This window comes from Leptonotus elevatus, chromosome 8 (genome assembly GCF_054856555.1).
Source record: "Leptonotus elevatus isolate MCC_2025b chromosome 8, RoL_Lele_1.0, whole genome shotgun sequence".
Classification (NCBI taxonomy): domain Eukaryota; kingdom Metazoa; phylum Chordata; class Actinopteri; order Syngnathiformes; family Syngnathidae; genus Leptonotus; species Leptonotus elevatus.
In genome coordinates this window covers 5087659-5109813 of record NC_141246.1, presented here as the reverse complement: position 1 = coordinate 5109813, position 22155 = coordinate 5087659, and the positions used below count along the sequence as shown (strand labels likewise).

Below are 22155 nucleotides of genomic sequence, written 5' to 3'. Positions count from 1 at the left end.
ACCCTATTGAACATCTTTGGGGCATCCACAAACAGAAAGTCTCGAATATCCGCTAGCTCGGTGGTGTTGCTATGGAGAAGTGGAAGAGGATTCCAGAGGCAGTGGTGAACTCCATGCCCAAGAGAGTTCAGGCAGTGCTGGAAAATAAAGATGGCCAAACTAAATATTGACACGTTGGGATTTTTTCACTTGGGGGTGCACTCACATTTGTTGCCAAGGGTTTAGCTAATAAATTACACTGTAATATGATTTTCAGTATTACAGAAAGGTGAGGTGTCAGGTGTGTACTCACTTTTTGTGAGATACTGCATGTGTTAAATTGTATTGATTTGACCAGACCTTTTCCTGTCTCAGTACATTTTATTTCCCATGGTTGTTATCACATTTCAAAACTATTGAAACACACACAAGATCATTAAAATAAGACACCTCGGATCTATTTGAAGCTAAAAGGATGCTTCTTTTTGTTTTTATTTTTATATATATATTTTTTTGTGTGAGCTTGAGAAAGGAGAGAAAACAGAAGACAAACACATGGCACTCCACGCAAAAAAAAAAAAACCGCGCGTATGCCACATTGAAATTTATGTTTTTAAAACGGTGACAAAACCACGAAACAGGGAGGGGTAAAGACTCCAAAACAGGGCCAACCACTTAAAACTTGGCCAGGAGAGCGAGCCACAGTTGCATAACATTCACGATGTGAAAGAGACGAAGAAGAAGCTTTCGGGATGCGGATGGAAAAAAAGTAGGTCTTGTTATTGTCGAAGGCGGCCCGGCGGCGTGATACTGGCGCTGGGGCGGAGGGTGATGAGGCTCCGCGACTCGCTGACGCCAGGTCGCATCACGCCGCCGCGAGGAGCTCCTGAGAGAGTGGAGGGGAGAACAAACCCGCCGCTTCCACACTCGCACAAGGTAACGTCAACTTTCTTGAAAACTATTTGATGTTAACTTAAAACGCTCGAAAGCCGACTTGTATCCTTATATTTTCTCTCTTCCTCGTCGTTGGTAAAGCGTTTGTAACCGAGCAGAGCGTTCCCAAGCGGCGATGGCACTCGAAACTTTTCCCTCTTTTCCTCCCTCCAAAATTCCACATTTATCCCCGTTTAAAATGGAATTAAAGTGACATTTTCATGCAATAACACCAATAACAGGAAGTTACACGTGTCTTCTTAGCGTGTGTAAAGTCTCTTGAATACCTGCCAGGTACACTTCAAATTGCATCAAAACACCTTAACGACACTTAAAAGTATCCCACACTGCATTTACACTTTTAGTTTTAAACTTATAATCTTGACACATTGATTTGGTTATCTCGTTATAACGTTACGTACGTGGCACATGGTTGGAAAATCCTTATACAGTATATAGAATAGTAGCAAACCCTTTTCAGCAGCGACAAAATGGATGCTCACGTGAGAAGTAATCAATCATTATTATTCATATACAAAATGGATGCCAACATGGAAAGTTGTGAGTAATTTACAATAGTGAGTATCTATCTATCTATCTATCTATCTATCTATCTATCTATCTATCTATCTATCTATCTATCTATCTATCTATCTATCTATCTATCTATCTATCTATCTATCTATCTATTCATCCATCCATCCATCGAATTAGTGTGTGAGCACTGACATCATTGAAGGTGACATATCAGATTACGCAAAGGACCTGCATTTTGACCTTCGTTTGCAGATTTATCCATCCTTTTATGGTTGAAATCCCGTTCAGTTGTCTTGGGATATCTCAAATAAACCATTTAAAAAATGTCCTCCAGTGTAAATATAGGTTAATGGCATTCCAGCCTGGAGCGAGGCAGTCACAACATTTGCCAGACGACAGCCTACCGCCGCCATGTGTTGCGTTGAGGTGTTCCTCCTTACAGGACGCTGACTCCCATGTTAGCTTTCTTGATACTGTTGTTGTGTTTTGTGGGGCTGACACCAATCAAAGTCAATGCAAATAATCTTTTGGTTATAATTTGCACAGATGAAGGCTGATGAAATTGCAGGATGGGAGCTGTAACAGAAGATGCAGCATTTTTATTTTATTTTATTTAACATACCGGTAGATCATTTCAGATTTGTTTAACTCCTTATCACTTATAGGAGAAAAAAAAACAATGAAATGACAATGCTGTGATTCAAAACCTGTTTTGGCTTAATTTAGCCTTTTCCCTTCTGGGATTTGAATTATATATATACCCTGGTGCCAAAAGGGTTAACTTCAACAGAAATAATAGAAATGCAGAAAAATCTTTGCAAGATATACAGTACTCTTGTTTTAAAACATCGTCAGTTCTGATGCTAGAAGTCAATGGGAAATTATTGAATGGCGAATAGAAAATGAGCATTGAGTTTTAGGAGGAATATTCTATCAAATAATGCATATTCACACATAAATGCTATAGAAAATAAATACTTACAGACAGGTAATAATAGTATTTATAGGCATATATTCTAATTTGTGAAAAATGATATATATTAATGAAGTTCAATTGTGACTTGCTTCTTCGACTCTTTTAGTTGTTTAAGCGTGTGTCTCCATGCGCGCACTGCTTGACACTGACCCTAAGAGGCCAAAGGGCATCAGGAACAGCAGGTATTTATTTTTGTTTAGCGTTCTTTATTGCTGTTATTTTACGTGTTTCTAATCAATTTTCTGGTTCTTCTTTATGTTATATTTAAAGGTGAGTTTTGGTGATTAAATGAATGCAACTTTTAAAATCATTGCATGCTTATTAATTGTGATTTCAATATCAATGAAATAATTGTTTATTGTAATTATAATGTCCATATTCGCCCTAGCTTGGAGAATCCAGATAGTGAAGTGGTCTCGCTGAGTGTCTTAAGATGTGTGTCATTACTGTCACTTTCACTTCACTCGCCTTTCCCATCGCATTAAAGCCTTTCTGCCGCTATCACTCTCTCTTCCTGCACTCCTCTCTTTATAACCAGTGACCCCATTGAGCGGGGGGCTAATGGATGCCCAGTACAGGACCCCGCTGATAAATAATGTAGCTTCTTTATAATGTGCCGTCCCCTCCTCTCCTTTCCCGGGGGGTTGGGTGGGTGGGGGCAGCAGTGCATCATTAGTGCCTCATCGTCCTGCGCAGGGCTGGGCCCTAAATTGATTAGCAGACACCGGAGCGGCGCAAAGCGATCCACGAAAAAAACGCCGCCTGGCCGTGTTGCTCTGCGCGTCCATTAGCACCAGTCGCTGACCATTAAGCCATAAGGAAGCTACCGCTAACGAAATGTAGTCAGAGAGAAGGAGAGGGCTGTAGCAAATGTCAGTGTTTTTTATGAGGCTGTTGAGTGAGTAAATGCGGCGGTGTGTTTCCTGCTTTTATAAGGAAGGCCACAGCCGCCGTCCGCATCTGTGTAACATTTACTCACATGCGGCAAGCAGGCAAACCTGAGTTATTTAATTGACAATATGCTAATTGTTGTGGTTGCGGTTTCAAGCGCTGTACGACTGCACTGTGTCCATCTGAGAACTGCCTTTAGACTTGACAACCTGTTTGAGTTCAGCATGAGCTGCGGAACAGCTATGCATTTTAATGTGGAAAAAAGTCCGTTTGCAAAATCCCAGCGTTATTCAAAGTTGGAAGCTTTCATTAAGTTGTTTGTGGGGTTCAGGTGGTGGAAGGTATTTCAAGTTAAATGCGAATAGAATTGTGAATAGAATTGTATCGTTAATTGCATGCAGATGTTTGTGTGCATTTTAGTAATGTGGTTGCCAAAAAATACTTCCTTTTTGCCAATATTTTAGTTACGTTTTTTTACTAAAATTGATGCAACATTGCAAAAGACTCTCAAAAACCGCTAATGTATTGAATCTCTAGATGCTGTCCATAATAATAACGTTAGGGCTACAGCATTTTCGTGTAAATCACTATGCCAGCACAAAAACACATTGGTACTCATGACGATGGCCGATAACAGTATCAGCCGCCTTCTTGTGGTCATTTTACGGTCAGGAACTAGAAATTAGAATAGAAAATGTCATTAATTTTACGCCATTTTAAGGAAAAATGCTATTTGGGGTCTTTCATTTTTGGGGGTAACAAAATGTATCAAAAGTATTAGTGCTATCTGTACTTAATATCTGTTTCAGTGACGACTCAAGGTTGAGTACTCGTATTGGTATCGGTCTGAAAAAAAGTTGTATCGAACATCAGTAATAAAACCACGACATGTTTCTACCGTGATTCCATCTCTCTTTAGATTGTGCAAGTGTACGCAATTGTGTGAAACAAACGCTGCGTTTGCCAAAGTACCAGACCCGCGTGTCTAAATATAGAACAGGAGGAAAATGCCGTATTTACATTTTGAATGCCTCTCAGATAACACCCGTGAAGTCATATCATGGCCTTCAAGTCAGCCTGCTGTCGCATGTTATGAAGTGCCTGAGAGAGCGGGTGGAGATGTCCCTGGAGTATGGCTGGCAGCTGCAGCAGCAAGACAATGGTGGACACGGAAGTGTGTTCCAGATGTTACATGCGGCCCTCGGTTGGAACCGCCCATCTGAAATACATCAAGTGTGTTCATGAAGTGCTCAAAACTAACTATACTTTTGCGCACACCTTGGGTTTAAAAGTCAGTTAACGTCGGCATTTGACCGTCTTTAACTTTTGCTGTAGATTTGATTTAACACAGCCGTTTATATGCCATCCTCTGGTACATTTCTGATTTGCAACGTCTGATCTGTCTACTTATGATTCATCTTGTTTTTAACAACCTGATTCGGATCTGACTCAATGCGGCGTTTCCTACTTGAGTTGTCGTGACGCATATCCGAAATGCATCACATGGGGGGGAAAAAATGGTCACAAATCAGATTCGTTCCTCAAAGCTGATTTTTAGGGCTGACTGTCCAGACTGTTTTTTTTAGCAAGTGTCCAAATCCGATCTGGCCGTGTTCAGACGGAACCACATTATCGACCCATCTGACAGGTTGCTGTAGCAACGACGTCGAACGGAGGCGGCGCCCAGCGAGTTTAGAGTTTGACGCTGTTTACCGCTCCGTACTTCCCGTTCCTCGCAAGCGCGTTAAGCGGTTTTCTTTCATATTTCTTTATTGATTTCATTAATTATTTAACGACCATATATCTATGTCTATGACCGGGCACTATTTCGCTATTTCCGGTTGCACATGTGAAGATCTGATGGGGTAGCAAGACTGGCTTTAGCGCAAGTAACGTAAACTGTCACTGCATTCCCGGTTGAGCATGAACAGGAGCTGACGGGGCAACGGAGCCGTCAAGGCGAGTGACTGCCAAGCATGCGAGTTACCAGCCGGGCAGCGAACCGATTGGCTATTGATATTGGATATTAACATTGGTTTCACGCGAAGAGTGACGTCAGGACAGTCAAATCTGTTCTGAGTGTTTCGAGCTGATCAGAGACAAATCCTGTCCAAATCGGATATGACGCTACCTCCCGCATGTGGTTTCAATTCGTCATTTTAATCACATTTCATGTGCTTTGTGACTGTTCAGACTACAACAGAGCCATCCACATACAATCTGAATGGGCTAAAAATTGGATTTAGGCTGCCAGTGTGAACAAGGCCTTTGACAAGAAAAAATGGGCTAACCAAAACCAAAGATAATGACTGTGGCTACATACAGATATTTTCAACACTTCCAATTAGTTAATAGTTTGGACAAATAACAGACCTTCTTTGGGACTGATCAGTAATATCGACTTGTGAGAAAACATGAATTTGAACAAATTTGGACATGGCTTTTTGCCCGACAGCGATAAAATGTGCGGAAAGAGAAGCTTCATGAAGTATTTTTTTGAATAACAACTGCATATGCTTCATTTGCTGTATGGTTGTTGTTCCTTTTTGAGAGAATAAATATAAAAATCATTTTCAACTTTATCCAGGTTTCTTCAATATTATTTCACAAATGTTGTCTATTATGAAGTAGCATCCCAGAAGTTTAACACACTAACATGTTGCCGGTGTAGGGAGGCAGTGGTCCGTTTTTGGCGGGGGGCATCCCCCTTCCCTTCCCACACGTCATCCCGCACCTGTGGAAAAACCTGCACCGCTCAGCAGAAGGAAACGATGCTGTTGTGATGGTGATGACAGACGCCAAGACACAACCACGGCCGTCTGTTTCCTGTTGCTCCGCCGCAGCAGATTAGAACACGTCAGATATTCGCAGTGTGGGGTCATGCTGTAGTCACACACCACCTGTAAGCATTTTTTTCCCCCGCCTTTTTGCCCAGCATGTTCAGCATCTGTTCAGAATGGGGTCAGGGGACAAAAGCAACCCTGCCAAGGCTACTGACACACATTCTCCTTACGAGTTTGTACAGCGCTCGTCATTCTGTTAGATAAGACACTGTACTGTAAATATTGGAGGCCGGGCTAAGCATAGCGCTAATGTTCCTGTCAGGATGGTTGTTTTTTAGCAAGTGACCAACGCACCCCGTAAAAAGCACCTGCTCCCGCCATATTTAACCCCGTTTGTCATTACCGTCTACGCGTGTGCTGTCCAACAAAGATAGCAATCGAAATTTAATCCCATAATCTGACGAGGCCAAGAATAACTAACGGGCATTCTTAATGATCTATTTGTTCCTGCCGGTGGGAAATACAATATACTGCGGGCTTTACTGTCAGTGATGCACTCTTAGTCGCGAGTCACTCTGCGCATTTATCAACACGGTTGCAGTCGCAGTAAACGTAAAAAGATGATGAAGGGCTTCGCTCCATCTTCTCTTTTAAAAGCTTTGCTTTGGCCACCCCCTCGCTGGTGAATGGCTCCCCCGGGAACTAAATGAATGGACAGATTTAACCATGCACTTCCTTCTTCTTATTGTCCTACTCGGGCTGAGTGTTTGCTGGTCGGCGGTGTTGAAGCTCATACTTTCCTCAGCGGGCTGCTCGCTGGACATCAACTTCCGCTGATAACTCAAAGGCATTCTTTTGAAATCTCAATGACATGCAGTAGAAGAGCTTCAGCAAAAAAAAAAAAAAAAAAATGGCCTTCAGAAAAATAACTAGTGGGCACTAGTAGAGTACAGACAATCAATGTGGCATATTTGCAGCTACTGCTCACATTTCTATATAGTATCATCATCTATCCATTTTCTAGACCTTGTTAAATTGGGAAAGAGGCGAGGTGCAGCCTCCACTACAGGGCACATAACTGTACAGTGTTGGTAAACAAGCATTTACACTCGCATTCACACCGACTGACAGTTTAGTCTTAAGAACAAGCGTGTTTTGGGGATGTGGGAGGAAGCAGTAGAAAACAAATGCAAACATGAAGATCACATGCAAATACCACAAAGGCAGGAGAGTCACACCCATGGTGAATTTGAATTTAGCACGCACACTTTTTCCCAAGGTTTTTGGACAAATGGCAAAAGTAAATGAACTCATTCACTCCCAGCCATTTTTACTGAAGCAACCCGCTTCGCCCCTGGCTGTTTTACTGGATTTTGGCTGATTTTGCAAGGCCCACAGAATATTGTGTTCTATTGCTATAAAAAAACATAGAACCTACCAAAAGAAAGATTAGAGTCTCTTCTTTCTTCAGGGGGAAAAAAGTATATTTGTATCTGTTTGTGTTTTGCAGCAATTAGCTTTAGAATATAGCTAAGTTTCATCATTATAAACAAACCTGTTTAAAACACTAGGGAAAAGAGCTTGTTGCTACATGGCCCTGGTTGATCTCTTATACTCTGCTGACACCTGCTGGCCGTGTTTTGTAATACTACAATTGCTTTAAGCTGCATCCCAGCCTTCTGTATGCTCTAGCATAAAAACAAAAACATATTAAAAAATTTGTATAAATACGTTTTGGGGACCATGGGAATATTTAAAATAGAACATTATTATACATTTTTGAGAGCACACTTCACCTGTTGTTAAGAGAAACCACATAAAAAAAATGAATTGGCTGATTAATCAGTTGTCTGAATTTTACCCTGCCAAATATCAGAATTGGCATCAGCCTCAGTTGGGCCCTACTTTTTACTCTTTTTTTTTTGTAGGATTTCCCTTACACAGTGACCTCACGATTGACAAAAATATGTTGCTAATTAATTTCCCCATTATTTTGTCTTGCAGAAAATCAGAGCTCTATCCCTGAAAACTCAGCAGTGACTCTCTCCTGAAGCTGGACCTCCCCCTGTCACTCCAACCTTCTTTCGGCCCAGCGGAGAAGGCGTGCGTGAGGGCCGCCCCGTCCTATCATGAACGTCACTTCGCTCTTCTCCTTCACCAGCCCAGCCGTCAAGCGCCTGCTGGGCTGGAAGCAGGGTGACGAGGAGGAGAAGTGGGCCGAGAAGGCGGTGGACGCCCTGGTGAAGAAGCTGAAGAAGAAGAAGGGCGCCATGGAGGAGCTGGAGCGGGCGCTCAGCTGCCCCGGCCAGGTCAGCAGCTGCGTCACCATCCCCCGCTCCCTGGACGGTCGGCTGCAGGTGTCCCACAGGAAAGGGCTGCCTCACGTCATCTATTGTCGCGTGTGGCGCTGGCCCGACCTGCAGTCCCACCACGAGCTCAAAGCGCTGGAGTGCTGCGAGTTTCCTTTCGGCTCCAAACAGAAGGACGTGTGCATCAACCCTTACCACTACAAACGCGTGGACAGCCCAGGTCAGTGTGGTCTTTAGTGGGTTTCTAAAATAGATACGGAGGCAAGAAAACAACAGTACAAGTACAGTGGAACTTCAAAAGTGGACCACAGTCCATGCCATGATGTCAACGTTCAAAACTAAATTTCCCATAGAAAATTCCCCAAATTACCTGATGCGAGCTAACGCTAGGAGTTAAAAGCAGTCAAATTTATCACTTGTGATTCTTTCTTGTCCTGAATTGGCTGGCAATCAGTTCAGGGTGTACCCCGCCTACTGCCCGACAGCAGCTGGGATAGGCTCCAGCATCCCCGTGACCCTTGTCACAAAAATGGATGGATGAATTATTTTTTGTCAAACAGCACAAACAGATTGACTAATGCACAAAATCAGTTAGATAGGATTTTTTTTTTGTCAAGAATGTATTTTTGGTGCGTTTAGTAGGTGTCTGAAATAGGGACCAAGAACCATATGATAAGCCAGCAAAACTACAAAGATGTGGACAACAGATTTGGTCATCTTTCAAAAGCAAAAGTTCCCAATTCATACATAAAGCTACCTTTTAATAAGTGACATGCATATAGCAGGCTAAGCTAGCTGGTGGCTAGCGTGAGGAGATGTAGTTGAAGTCTATATCTTGTGCTCCCACTGGCAAAACAGATACACTGAAATGAATTAAACCTGTCACAGAAGATCCAAATTAGGGATGCACCAATACCACTTTTAAGTAGTTACTTTTTAATACCCATAATTTATAATGCCATTATGTCTTGCAATTATAATGGTATAATGTAATGTTTTATTTTTGTGACTGACATTTTAACATCCAACATGGTTCTTGCAGGCAGTCTTGTTCCACTGGTTTATGTAGCCTGTAACACAAGGTATTTCAGTTATGTGGTATCAGAGTCTGAACTCTAGGGCGCATTATGTAGAAGGCTTACATAGAGTAGATAAGAGAAGAAGAAGAAATAAGAAATGAAGAGAAGAGAAGCATCGCATTTGGTGGAAGTAGCAAAATTGATAGTCCAAGTCTTCTTCCAGTAAATCCACCGTTTCATTCACTGTATGTTAAGTTGTTTTCATTAATTTGGCGAGTAAAACCACACATTACTTACATTAACATTAAGAACATTGTTTGGATAATTGACCTTATCTGCGCGACAAATCAAAACCTGTTTGATCCTTAAACACAAACATAAGTTTGCATACTTTTTTTTCGTCTTCTTTTGGTGGATGCCTGGAACAGGAAGTCTGCCACCGTCTCCATACAATAGGAGGAAAGAGTTGCTGCCCGTCTTGCACACTTTTTGTTTTAGCAGCAAAGGGCTGGAGGCGGTTCAACCCCAGAGCACCTGTCTGTCCACACTGACCCCCCCCCCCCCCCCCCCCCATCCCCCAACACGCACATGCACGCATAACACATGCCTACACACACACTTCCAGTCAATCAACTTGTACTATTCGGTCTCAGTTGTCATTCTGCTTTGTCTGAAGCCTTTGACTAAAACTTACACTGTGCAGAATCAACAGGTTTTTTTCCCCCAGCTATCCACAATCTGTAGGCACAAGTAAGTGGGTTGGAAGGGATTGGGTTCGGGGGTTCAGTGGGGGTGGTGGTGTTCTATTGCCATGGTTTGTGTGTATGGTATTTTAACTGGTCACACGGCTGGGATATTTTACCTCTATGGTGATGAATTCCACAGATATGTCCTCTTTCTAGTCCAAATAAAGTTAGATGCTGACTCTTCAAAATGTTTATTGATTCTTACCATACAGATGAGATTTTACACTGAATTGCAAATTTTTCCCCCTGCTTTTATCCGTGTCACTGTTCTGTCTATAGCCTATATCACTGAAAAGGAATGGTCAGGATTGGGATTTGCCTCACAGTCTTGCGGTTCCAATCTCAGTTCCAGCCTTTCTTTGTGGAGTCTCGTTTCTTCTCACATTTAAAGATAACTTTAGATTAATTGAAAAATATAAATTGGACAAAAATGTGAGTGCTTAAAACATCCAAAAGGGCAATTCAGGTGATAACTGAATCTGCTCTGCGATTGACTGGCAACCAAGTTGGAGTGTATCCCGCTCTTGCCCAAAGTCACTTGTTTTAGGCTTCAGCTTATCTGCAAAATTGAGGCACCACTGTAGAAACATTTTTCAGTTTTAAAGAGCCCGCAGTGAGCCACTTCCTGTTTCAACCGCGTTGACGCCTTTGTCCGCAGTGCTGCCCCCGGTGTTGGTACCGCGCAACAGCGAGTTCAACGCCAAGCATACCATGCTGCCTCGCTTCCGCAACCCGCTGCAGCAGAATGAGCCGCACATGCCCCAGAACGCCACCTTCCCTGAGTCCTTCACTCAGGCCAACCCTGTGCCCTTCCCCCATTCGCCTGGAAACAGCTTCCCGAGCTCGCCGGGGGGCGGCAGCAACGCCACCTTCCCGCATTCGCCATCCAGCACCGACCCTGGCAGCCCATTCCAGATGCCGGGTGAGTCCTTTGCGGCCACTTTGCCTCCCTTTCTCTTCGTCTACTTGACAGCTAACTGTTTTGCTTCAACTTTTTTTTTGGGGTTAACGCAGAAACGCCCCCTCCTGCCTACATGCCCCCGGAGGAGCAGATGACTCAAGACTGCCCCCTGCCGATGGACACCAATATACTGGTTCCACCTTTGCCTATTGAGAGTAATAACAGGCCAGGTGAGTGCCGCCACAACACTCTTGTAGACAAAATCAAAACTGGCCCCTTAGCTTTTCTCAAAGAATGTTCAAAAGCTCCTCAAGTCAAGTGTCAAGCAATTTCTTTCAGATAAACTCTCCCTCCAAATATAGAATCATGTCTTTTTTTGTGGTGAGAGCATGCACGCGCTCCGCTCATGACCTCCGAATGTGTCCCCCGCAGCAGATGTGCAGCCTGTGGCCTACGAGGAGCCCAAGCACTGGTGCTCCATTGTTTACTACGAGCTCAACAACCGCGTCGGCGAGGCCTTCCAGGCGTCGTCCACCAGCGTGCTCGTCGACGGCTTCACGGATCCCTCAAACAACCGCAACCGCTTTTGCCTGGGCCTGCTGTCCAACGTCAACCGCAACTCCACCATCGAGAACACCCGGCGGCACATCGGCAAAGGTGCGCTGCGCAAACGCCACTCAAAATAAATCAATTGTTATCGACAGCTTAAGTGCGACAATATGAACAAATACATTCCCGCGCACCTCTCAGGCGTCCACTTGTATTACGTCGGCGGCGAGGTGTACGCCGAGTGCCTGAGCGACAGCAGCATCTTTGTCCAGAGTCGCAACTGCAACTACCACCACGGCTTCCATCCCACCACCGTGTGCAAGATCCCCAGCGGCTGCAGCCTGAAGATCTTCAACAACCAGGAGTTCGCCGAGCTGCTCGCCCAGTCCGTCAACCACGGCTTCGAGGCCGTCTACGAGCTCACCAAGATGTGCACCATCCGCATGAGCTTTGTCAAGGTCGGTACGAAAGCTGAAGGATTTTGAAAAGTAATTTGCTTGAGATTTTTCTCTCTCTCAATTTTGTGATTAGGATTTAATATCTGATTATTTTTTCAAGGTCTATAGCACAATAAATTTGTCTCTATGACAATAAATGATCACATTTCTTAATTGTTTTTGATATTACTGGTTAGGCTTACACTAAAATAAAGGTAACTGAACCATGAATTGATATGAAAGACGGTTAACGTAAACAAATCTGGCTTTATCACGTCACCTTTTCATGAAACAATGATATGTAAACATGTGGACTGCACTTCTTAGTCACTGGACTTACATAGACACTATAAAATAATATCAGGTGGAATCCTTGTATCTCCAAAATCATCACATTACAGGAGACCACAATAACCATCCATTATTATTGCAAGTCATTTTCAACACTTTAGATAGCTCAATAATTTGTATAAGCAACACCTACACACATATGCAGAGATGGGAAAAGTACTGACATTCTGTACTTGAGTAAAAGTACAATTACTTGCATAGAAAAATGACTTTGGTAAAAGTAAAAGTACCCATTCAAATAATTCATTAAGTCATCCATTTTGTAATGAAGTAAGTCAATAAAAAGGATTCCAATATGTTTCAGGGCTGGGGGGCCGAGTACCACCGTCAGGATGTGACCAGCACCCCCTGCTGGATTGAAATCCACCTCCACGGCCCCCTGCAGTGGTTGGACAAGGTTCTAACGCAGATGGGGTCCCCCCACAACCCCATATCGTCTGTGTCCTAGACCTCCCCCAGGGTCAGCCCAGCGTTTTTTTTGTTTGTTTGTTTTGTTTTGTTTTGCCCAAGTAGCAAGACGAGCAGATCCCAGACCAGTTGATACCTTCTTGCCTCGGTTAGATAAAACTGTCTGATTGTAGCGCAAGCGGCTGATCTGAGATCTGTCAAGGTAGGGCAGGTTGTTTCCATGGCTTTTCTACTTGAAGGACTTACTTGCAAGTGGGCACATACACAGACTGGGAGAAAAGCGGGCAAAGAAAGCATGATGCAACTGGAAAAAACTTGATCTTTGTGACCAACACTAATAATCCAACCGTCACACTCTTTCTTGGTGAGCGCAGGCGTCCTCCACAAACTCGTCCCCCCCCCCCCCCCGGCCATGTTCAGCTTGGTATTGCCGTCAACTTGTGACTGCGTGGCAAGACACCTTGACTTCTTGCCATGAAGACGAAATGCTGGATTCCCTCCGCAGCTATCATTTGTGTGGCCGTTGTTGTTCTTGTCGATGAGTTGGGCTGATGGTAGAAGGTTCCATGTACAATATATTGTCCTGTATCATTTATTGTAATCAACTATAAGAGAGCTACAGTCAAGGAAACAGTGGGTCGCAATATAGAATAGGGATGTACGGTGAGAATGAAGACGAGTGGATGTTTTGAAAGGCTGCCGTTCACACGCTACTTATATCACTGGCGTGCGTTTTGGCCGTCTGCAAGCTTCGCTGTTTTATCCACAGGTACATATGAAATGAGAACTATAGTTAAGAATTGTTGTAAAACTAAATGTATGTATAGCATTGTCAGTAGCGTGCATTTTAAAGCTGTGGGTGTGTCAAAATTTAACATCGCTAAATACAAAGCAGCATGCTTTCCTTATCATTGCTTTACACCAAGTTCGTGTAAAACTCTGGCATTCACCCTCCTTTGCCTTTCACACTGAACCCAGCCAAGCAGGATATGGCTGCCACGCACCAACTGGACAATGACCACGGTCTTATGTGATGTACACGATATGGACAGCGACAATTGCTTTCGACACAAAATAGCAGCTCAGGTTTTACCGTTCCAAACCGTCTGAACTGAACCGTCCCGCTTGGTGGAACTGTGTTTCTATACACACGTTGCTACCATACTACAATTTTTTTTTTTTTTTGTGTGTGCAACATTCCAGGTCACTGGAATTGCAGTCGGACGTTACACTGCAAAGACAATGGCGTAGAATTTACTCCCAGCATGTAAGAAAGACTTCAAGGATGACCAGTGTTAAATTTCAATTTTCAATCTCCTTAAGAGAATGTGAGGGAAATTTAGGGGTGGGTTGCGCGTTAAAGGGGGTTTATTGCACGAAAAAGGCATTTCCGATAATAAATGAAATAAATGTTGCTCATCATGTTTTATTCTCATGTTTTCCCCATGAACTTAGGTTCAACTAGTGTTTTTAGATATATTCACCTTTAGACTATGGTGCTGTGTTGTCCGTTTTGGCCATGCGTAGTTTGGTTAGTGTAGTGCTACACGTCGCATTGACATGACCCAGCATGTATTCAGCAAACATAAAGATGCATCATGGATTGATGTTTGAAATGACTGTTACATGAAAATATTCAATATTAATTCATTTCTCAAAAGTGTCCAGCCATATCATTTTGAAAAATAAAATAAAATACTCTGTTCTTACTTTCTTTGATCGTGTTATACTCCTTACATTCTTTTTGTATTTTTGTCCGCACTTTCACACATTGCCTCTTCTTTTATGTTGTTTATCCTTTTTATCATTTTTTTGGCTCGGTCAATCGCCCAGAAAAGCAGTTTTATTCCATGAATATCAAGACTCTACTGGAGAAATAAAAATACATTTGTTTCAGTACTTTGTATTGTCTTTATTTATATGTACATGTGTTACAGTTTGCCTTACCATGATACGCCATTACTGATGACGTACAACTCTTGCCCTAGTTTTAATCACAACCGAGACATTTCTCAAAAGAGCAACAACCTGCATTATAAATACTCGAGACAACATTTTCCGAATTTATAATTGACACACCTCACAAAAGCTTTTAGGGAGATATAGAAGTCGTTAATCTTTTAAATCTGACACATGTACATGTACAGTACATCTAAATTTTCAATGGACTACTACTATACTGCTTTCAAATAGAATGGTAAACCTCTGCTGCCATCTGTTGGTGTTTAACGACACAATTTCTCTAAGCTGCGTGCCTATGGCGACGCTAAATTAGTGGGGGCAAACAATCACAATGAGGGAACTGGAGTAACCTTTCATCGCATTAGAAAGACTGTGCATGGGCTAAATTTAAAACAATTATAAGTTCTATATTTATAGCAGATTGCATTGCCGTTGACAAAAAAAAGTAAACCTCATGAACGGTTAAAAATACAATTCTGATTACATTTCAAGATATATTTTAACTTTGAGTTGAACCTTGCCCCCACTAATGTGGCCGCCTAGTAGGCACGTTACTTAGCGAGGCTGCTACAGCGCGCTGGCGTTTCTGGGTTTCCATGGAGCTCGCGTGAAGCCAGCCTTACATTTTGTCTTCAATAGACTGTATCTACTATCTAGTTATGAAATGTGCAATCCGTAGCACGTTTCATTTAATATAGATTTATGTTATTCTGAAAATTATCAAAAGGGACCAAAAAGTATGTCGAAGGCGCCACCGGAAATAGAAAGCGTTACCGCCGGAACCAGGAAGTTGCACGAGCCCAACACTTCCATGGAGTCGTCTTGAGGTCAGCGTTAACTTTAGTTTTACACTTACCTAGCTTGTATATTTTAGCTGCTTTTAAATTTTACATTTTACTGTTGGATAAACTAACCGGTACGAGCTAAAGTTGTATTGTTGTTACGTTACGTGCGTCGTTTTTAGAGCCGAAAACATGCCACAGTTTGTCACCGTTTTCTCCAATCAATATGGTGACGTCATAAAGTGCACGGATGTTGATCTTTGCAAGACCAAAATATCTACATTACATGGATGTATGCTGTGTTATATATTACGTTTCATGTACTGTAAATGCACTCACTCCTCTCCTAGATAAAATGAGTCTTATGCACTCTCCGCTCCTTCGCCACATCACTGCCACAAATTCGCTCCATCACAGGCTGTTCATTGGCTGCAGTTTTCTGCATCCCAAGTCTCTGCCCAACCTCGTATGCAAACAATGGCGCCATGTGAGCACAGCCTTGAACCAGAACATGCAAGACCTGAGCGGACCCGAGCAGAGGCTGTTGAATAAACTCTATGCGGGTCTAATCGGAGGTCAACGGGCTTCTTTGGCTGAGTCCATCACGCTGGTCGAGACGCAGCATTTGAGGAAGAAGGAGCTGGCGCAGGTGCTGCTACAGAGGGTGCTGGCCTACAGGAGGGAGCAGGAGAGCCTCAATGGTGGGAAGCCCGTGGCCTTCAGAGTTGGTGTGTGGCTGGTTCCATTTTAAAGTTAATATAAAAGAGATATAGTGGAACATTAAAGCGACATTTGCACCCCCACCCCCCACCCCCCTCCCACACACACACAATTTTCAAAGGTCTCTCAGGTCCTCCTGGAGCTGGGAAGTCGTCATTCATCGAAGTGGTGGGCAAGATGCTGACGGGACGAGGACATAAAGTGTCAGTGCTGGCAGTTGACCCATCCTCCTGCACGACGGGAGGTAATGTCTGTACACTACAATGTTCCCTCGTATCTCGCGGGTCAATTTTTGGGATATTAGTTTAATTCTATTTTATTGTTATTATTATTTTATAATCTACAAAGGTTTGAACACTGAGAGTGTATAAAAACCTACTATATTTAAATAAGAGCTACAGTATGTGAGAAAATGCCTATCGGAGAAAAGTGCATGTATAAAGTGTGTGGTGAGGTGTTAGCCTTAAAACATAAAATAAATGAAAAAATATATAGTATGAACGAAAAAACATTTAGAACAGACAGAAAAAAATATATAGTAATGTGCTATATAAGTAAATTAAAAACAACAACATAGTTTTAATGGGGAAAAAATTACATGAAAAAACAACGTATATGATGAATGATAAAGCATTCATAATAAACTAAAAATCATACCAACACAAAAAATATATAATAAATGGAAAAATATATGTAATTAACAGAAAAAAATAAAATAAAAAAAGAATGCAGAACGTAACACTCCCAATAAACGTGGGAACACTGTCGTGTTAAATAATTGTGAAATAATTTCCCCCCCTCAATATTGTAATTTACTAGGAAATTATCTTTTTCAAGGTTGGTATTTAATATTTTTTAATATTTTTTAATTTTTACAAATACAAGCAATAAATTAATCGGTTCATCAATAAAAATATCAAATTTTTTTAATGCAAAAATGTTTTGGCTGTCTGGGTTAGGTTTCATCTAAAATAATGAGAAATGAACCAAGAATTAATATGAAAGTCTTATTTTGAAAAAAACACCAAGTTTGCTTTCGTTGAGGACTCAACAAAACGAAACATACAATTAATGGCCAGTCAAGGACATTCCTATGGGACACCCTGTTTTACGGTATGCTCACTTGCTGCATGCAGGTTCCCTGATGGGCGACAAGACCCGCATGACAGAGCTCTCTCGTGATATGAACGCCTTCATCCGGCCGTCGCCCACGTCGGGGACACTCGGCGGCGTCACCAGGACGACCAACGAAGCCATTGTCCTGTGCGAGGGGGCAGGTTACGACGTCGTCCTGGTGGAGACTGTGGGTACGACATGCGGTGTTAACACAACCGCCTACTTCTCTATTTGGCAACAGTGCCAACTTCAGGTGGCTTACAAGTAAATGGTTCGTGTTCCATTTCACGGCGTAATCATAAACAGCACAGCACAATCGCTCAAGATCATCTTTCAGACAATCGAACCTTTGCTGATTTTGATTAAATTAGGCCTAATTATTGGGATATTTGCATATAGCTGTACATCTACATTCAAAATGTACATCATGAAATGTGTTTTTTTTTGTTGTCAGGTGTCGGCCAGTCAGAGTTTGCAGTGGCGGACATGGTTGACATGTTTGTGTTGCTGATTCCACCAGCAGGGGGCGACGAACTGCAGGTATTGCCCGAATGTTGTCTCGAGATAGCTGAGAGCGTTTCCTGATGGTCCAGTTCTATTACGAAGGGCATCAAAAGGGGCATCATCGAGAGGGCCGACCTGGTGGTGGTGACCAAGTCGGACGGAGACCTGCTGGTGCCAGCCAGGAGGATCCAGGCCGAGTACACCAGCGCTATGAAGCTGCTCCGGAGGCAGTCCAAGTCCTGGAACCCCAAGGTGAGTGGTACTAGTACTTAGATTTGGAGTTTCCACCCTAAATATCTTAGGAAAGATGCAGGATGTGTAAATGGCTCGCACCCGTCTATTCTGTAAGCAAATCTAGAGCAGCTCCGCCTATGCAAGCAAGCATTTCATCTGTTATACATCTTTAAACATCTATTGTGGTTTATTTGAGAATTGCTCATTTTCCTTCAAACATCTGTAAATGTGTTCTTGTTTACGCAAAAGAAAATTACTTTCATAGTTTTCATTTTGTTCTGGAGCTGTCAAAATGAATAGATTCATTGACAAGTAACCGATGATCAAATTAATTGATCATTATTTTAACTCATTCCCTCCCAGCCATTTTCACTGAAGCAACCCCCTTTGCTTACTGGATTTTGACTGATTTTGCTAGGCCCACAGAATATTGTGTTCTATTGCTATAAAAACATAGAACCTACCAAAAGTAAGATTAGAGTCTCTTTTTTCATCAGGAAAAAAAGTACATTCCCATCTGTTTCTGCTTTGCAGCAATTAGCATTAGAATATAGCAAAGCTTCATTATTATTCACAAACCCGTGAATATCCAGAAAGGCAAAGAGCTTTTTTGCAACACGGTCCTGGTTGATCTCTTATACTCTGCTGCCACCTGCTGGCCGTTTTTGTAATAACTACCATTGCTTCAACCATTCTCTTCTGTTCAGAGGCTGCATCAAAGCCTTCTATGCCCTCGCTGAAACATTTAAAAAAAGAAAGAAGTGTAAGTACATCTGGGAGCATGGAAATATTTAAAATAGAACATATTTACAATATATGTTTTTGGGAGCGAATGAGTTAATTATCGAATAATCGTTTGGAGCCATTTTTTCATTTAAAATTGTCTAATCCTATGATTTCAGGTTATCAACAGTAATTATTCACTGATATCTGTTGTCCTTGATAAAATAAGACCAATTATCTTCTATGTTTAATTAAAATAAGACATTTGTAAACATCAATTTTTACTTTGGAAAACAATGACCGAACTGGTAACATAGTACAACATCAATCCACCCTGTTTTTTAATCACTATATGAATATGAAATGCAAAATAAACAATAATCAGAAATCATTGGGAAAATATGCTTTCGTAATACCCTTTAATGCAAAATTAAAATGAATCCGATTAGTCGATTACTCAATTGAATAATGGATAGATTAATTGATTCTAAAAGTTTTAGCAGTATTTTGTTCTCTTACTGTACCGAAGTGACCTTGAAACCAAGGTATGGAACCAACTGTGATTTTTAAAAAAAAATTTTGCTGTAACATTGCAACCCTAATTACTGCCAAGTAAAGAGGTTTAGTCACAAAGTAGAATTGAAATGTGTGTGTTGACAAGGCTAATAACTGCACTCCGAGGTACGTGTTTTTTTACTTGGCCAGGATCCAAAAAGTGAGTTCAGTATATTTAAAAGTAAAGCAGAAGCTCTCGTCTTTGGAAGGAAAGGCATCAGGCGGAACACTCCAAACATCTGCCATGATTTTAGAATACGCTTAGATTTCACGCCGGCACCCCCCGCCCCCGGACTCCCGTTATTTTCAGGTGGTCCGCGCTTCCTCGCACAGCGTCGAGGGCATCTCGGAGGTTTGGGCCGAGATGGAGTCGTACCAGCAGGCCATGTTGGCCAGCGGTGAGCTGCAGGGCCACCGCCGGGCCCAGCAGAAGGTGTGGATGTGGACCTTGATCCAGGAGAACGTCCTCGCCCACTTTCGTCATCACCCCGCCGTCCGAGAGGCCCTGCCCCGCCTGGAGGCGAAGGTCAGCCGGGGGGACATCTCCCCCGGCCTGGCATCCGACCTGCTCCTCAAAGCCTTTCTGTCCTCGTCCTCGTAGTCAGTGGCGCGATGGCGGGCTTCGTCCAGCAGGGGGAGCTTGTGCAACGGAACTTTTCTTGACAGCCTATCCAAATGGAGGATGTTCATATTTAGAGACTGAAACTGGGACAGTCATCAACAATTTCAAAGGAAAAACATCTCAATGACACTATAAATACACTACTCGCAGAAAATATTGTGGACTTTTGGTGACATTTCAGGATCCTCTCGGCTGGGGCTTACCTTACAAGACTCTAAAAACAGTTGAGTCAAAATTAACCCATCTATGGGTCAAAAATAGAACGATCCTCGACTTGGGCGATTTGACCCAACTTTGAGCCAAAAAATTGGTCATTCGGCGTAAAACCCCCCCCCCTCAAATATTGGTCAGATCCTTTAATTGGGTCAAAAAATGGGGTCATTTTATATAAAATAACACAGAAACTTGAGTCAAATTAACCCATAAAGTGGATTGGTCCATTTTTTATCCATAATTGGGTTACTTCCATAATTGGGTTACTTCCATAATTGGGTTACTTTTGACCCAACTGTTTTTAGAGTGTGTCAAAAATAATCCAATTATGGATCAAAAATGGACCGATCCACTTTATGGGTTCATTTGACCCAACTTTCTGTGTTATTGTTATACAAAATGAGTTGTTTTACACTGAAAGACCCATTTGTTGACTCAAAGTTGGGTCAAATCAACACAAGTAAAGGATTGGTAATTTTTTTTACCCACATTTGGGTTATTTTTGACTCAACTGTTTTTAGAGTGTAAAGTCGACCTTCTGTAAACTTTGGAATGCACAACAGTCGAATACAAGACTTGCTGTTCTCTAACAAGGAGCTGAATGGCAACATTTACAACAGCGAATCATGAGAAAACGAGAAATGATTAAATTTGTGGTGTCAGTGGGACATTTGACCACATAAAAGATGTCTGTGTTAATGGATCAGTGCAATATTTCTTGCCACCTTTAACTCATTCACTGCCATTGACGGCTATAAACGTCAAAAAATCTTTTGAACTATTTCTATTAGTTAAACATTTTTTCCACTTTTGTTAACAAGAGTAGGAAAACCTTGATTTTTGTTTTTATTGTACATTTAGAACAGATATAAAAATTTGTGATTAATCGTGAGTTAACTAGTGAAGTCATGCGATTAAATACGATTAAAACAATTGATCGCCTGACGCCCCGAATTTTTAATAATCTTTTTTTTAGTGAATGAGTTAAACAAGAGTGCCTCAGAAAGAATCCACGTTACTGCCACACCCACATGCAGGACTCAAGTGGATTAGTGTCCACAGAAACCTACAAAAAAAAATCTCTAATTTACGACGGCGTATTAGGGCCACATATAAATCTATATTTTTTAGAATGCAGGAAAAATATTCAGAGGGAAAAAACTCGCATATTTGCCACTTTATAAAGTCGCAAAGTTAGGATTTTTTTCTCACTTTATAAATTGGCAAATTTGCGAGTTTTTTTTCTCTGAATATTGCCCCCGCCCTCTAAAAAAAATATATATTTATACGTGGTCTTAATACGCTGTCGTACTAATGGCCGTCTATCTATCTATCTATCTATCTATCTATCTATCTATCTATCTATCTATCTATCTATCTATCTATCTATCTATCTATCTATCTATCTATCTAATCTATCTAGCATACCTTCTTGCCACTAGAGGTCACCCTAGTTCCACTTATGCCTACCGAGCTGCCCCAATGTCCCAAATACTAGAGCCTCCATGACGCCCCGCTTCCATCAATCCTATTTGGCTCAATCACAGGTGGAAACTTAGAATCAATCAGCCTCGTGCTATCGCCTTCCTTTTGTACAAGAGCAAACCTCGTCTGGAAATTCACAACCGCCCACCACCATCCAGAACGGACTCCCGCGGGGTCGACGACGGAGCGCGTGTTGACCGGGTTGCCTGGTGAATGCGGATGGATTCATTAGATCTGGCAACCCCTCTCTGCCATTACCATGGCACAAAGGCACACTTTTGCCACTGCTGTAGCTGTGGACGCGCATGCATACATGCACTCAGTGGAACTGGGCACTCCATGTGGTTTTGGGAAGGACAATCTCAGGATGCCAGGGGCGTCGCTAGTTTTTTTTTTTGGGAAGCAGGGGCTCAGCCCCCA

The 22155-nt window shown here is 42.2% G+C and overlaps 2 protein-coding genes across 4 annotated transcripts; both read left to right on the top strand.

The window, feature by feature from the left end:
- Positions 1–799: 799 nt before the first annotated feature.
- Positions 800–14715, top strand: smad1 (SMAD family member 1). Of its 3 annotated transcripts, XM_086082755.1 has the most exons (8): positions 821–915; positions 2532–2607; positions 8104–8628; positions 10832–11095; positions 11188–11304; positions 11507–11731; positions 11825–12081; positions 12716–14715. In XM_086082755.1, exons 3-8 carry the CDS (start codon positions 8229–8231, stop codon positions 12857–12859), a joined length of 1407 nt encoding a protein of 468 aa, XP_085938881.1. In that variant the 5' UTR covers positions 821–915; positions 2532–2607; positions 8104–8228; the 3' UTR covers positions 12860–14715. The 3 variants fall into 3 exon arrangements, with proteins under 3 accessions (XP_085938882.1, XP_085938880.1, XP_085938881.1); XM_086082756.1 differs by lacking the exon at positions 2532–2607 and having other exon boundaries at positions 800–915; positions 11510–11731; XM_086082754.1 differs by lacking the exon at positions 2532–2607 and having other exon boundaries at positions 800–915.
- An 847-nt stretch (positions 14716–15562) lies between these two features.
- Positions 15563–21202, top strand: mmaa (metabolism of cobalamin associated A). Its single transcript, XM_086081758.1, has 7 exons — positions 15563–15608; positions 15981–16291; positions 16405–16527; positions 17420–17590; positions 17854–17939; positions 18006–18155; positions 19726–21202. Exons 2-7 carry the CDS (start codon positions 16075–16077, stop codon positions 20014–20016), a joined length of 1038 nt encoding a protein of 345 aa, XP_085937884.1. The 5' UTR covers positions 15563–15608; positions 15981–16074; the 3' UTR covers positions 20017–21202.
- Positions 21203–22155: the final 953 nt, after the last annotated feature.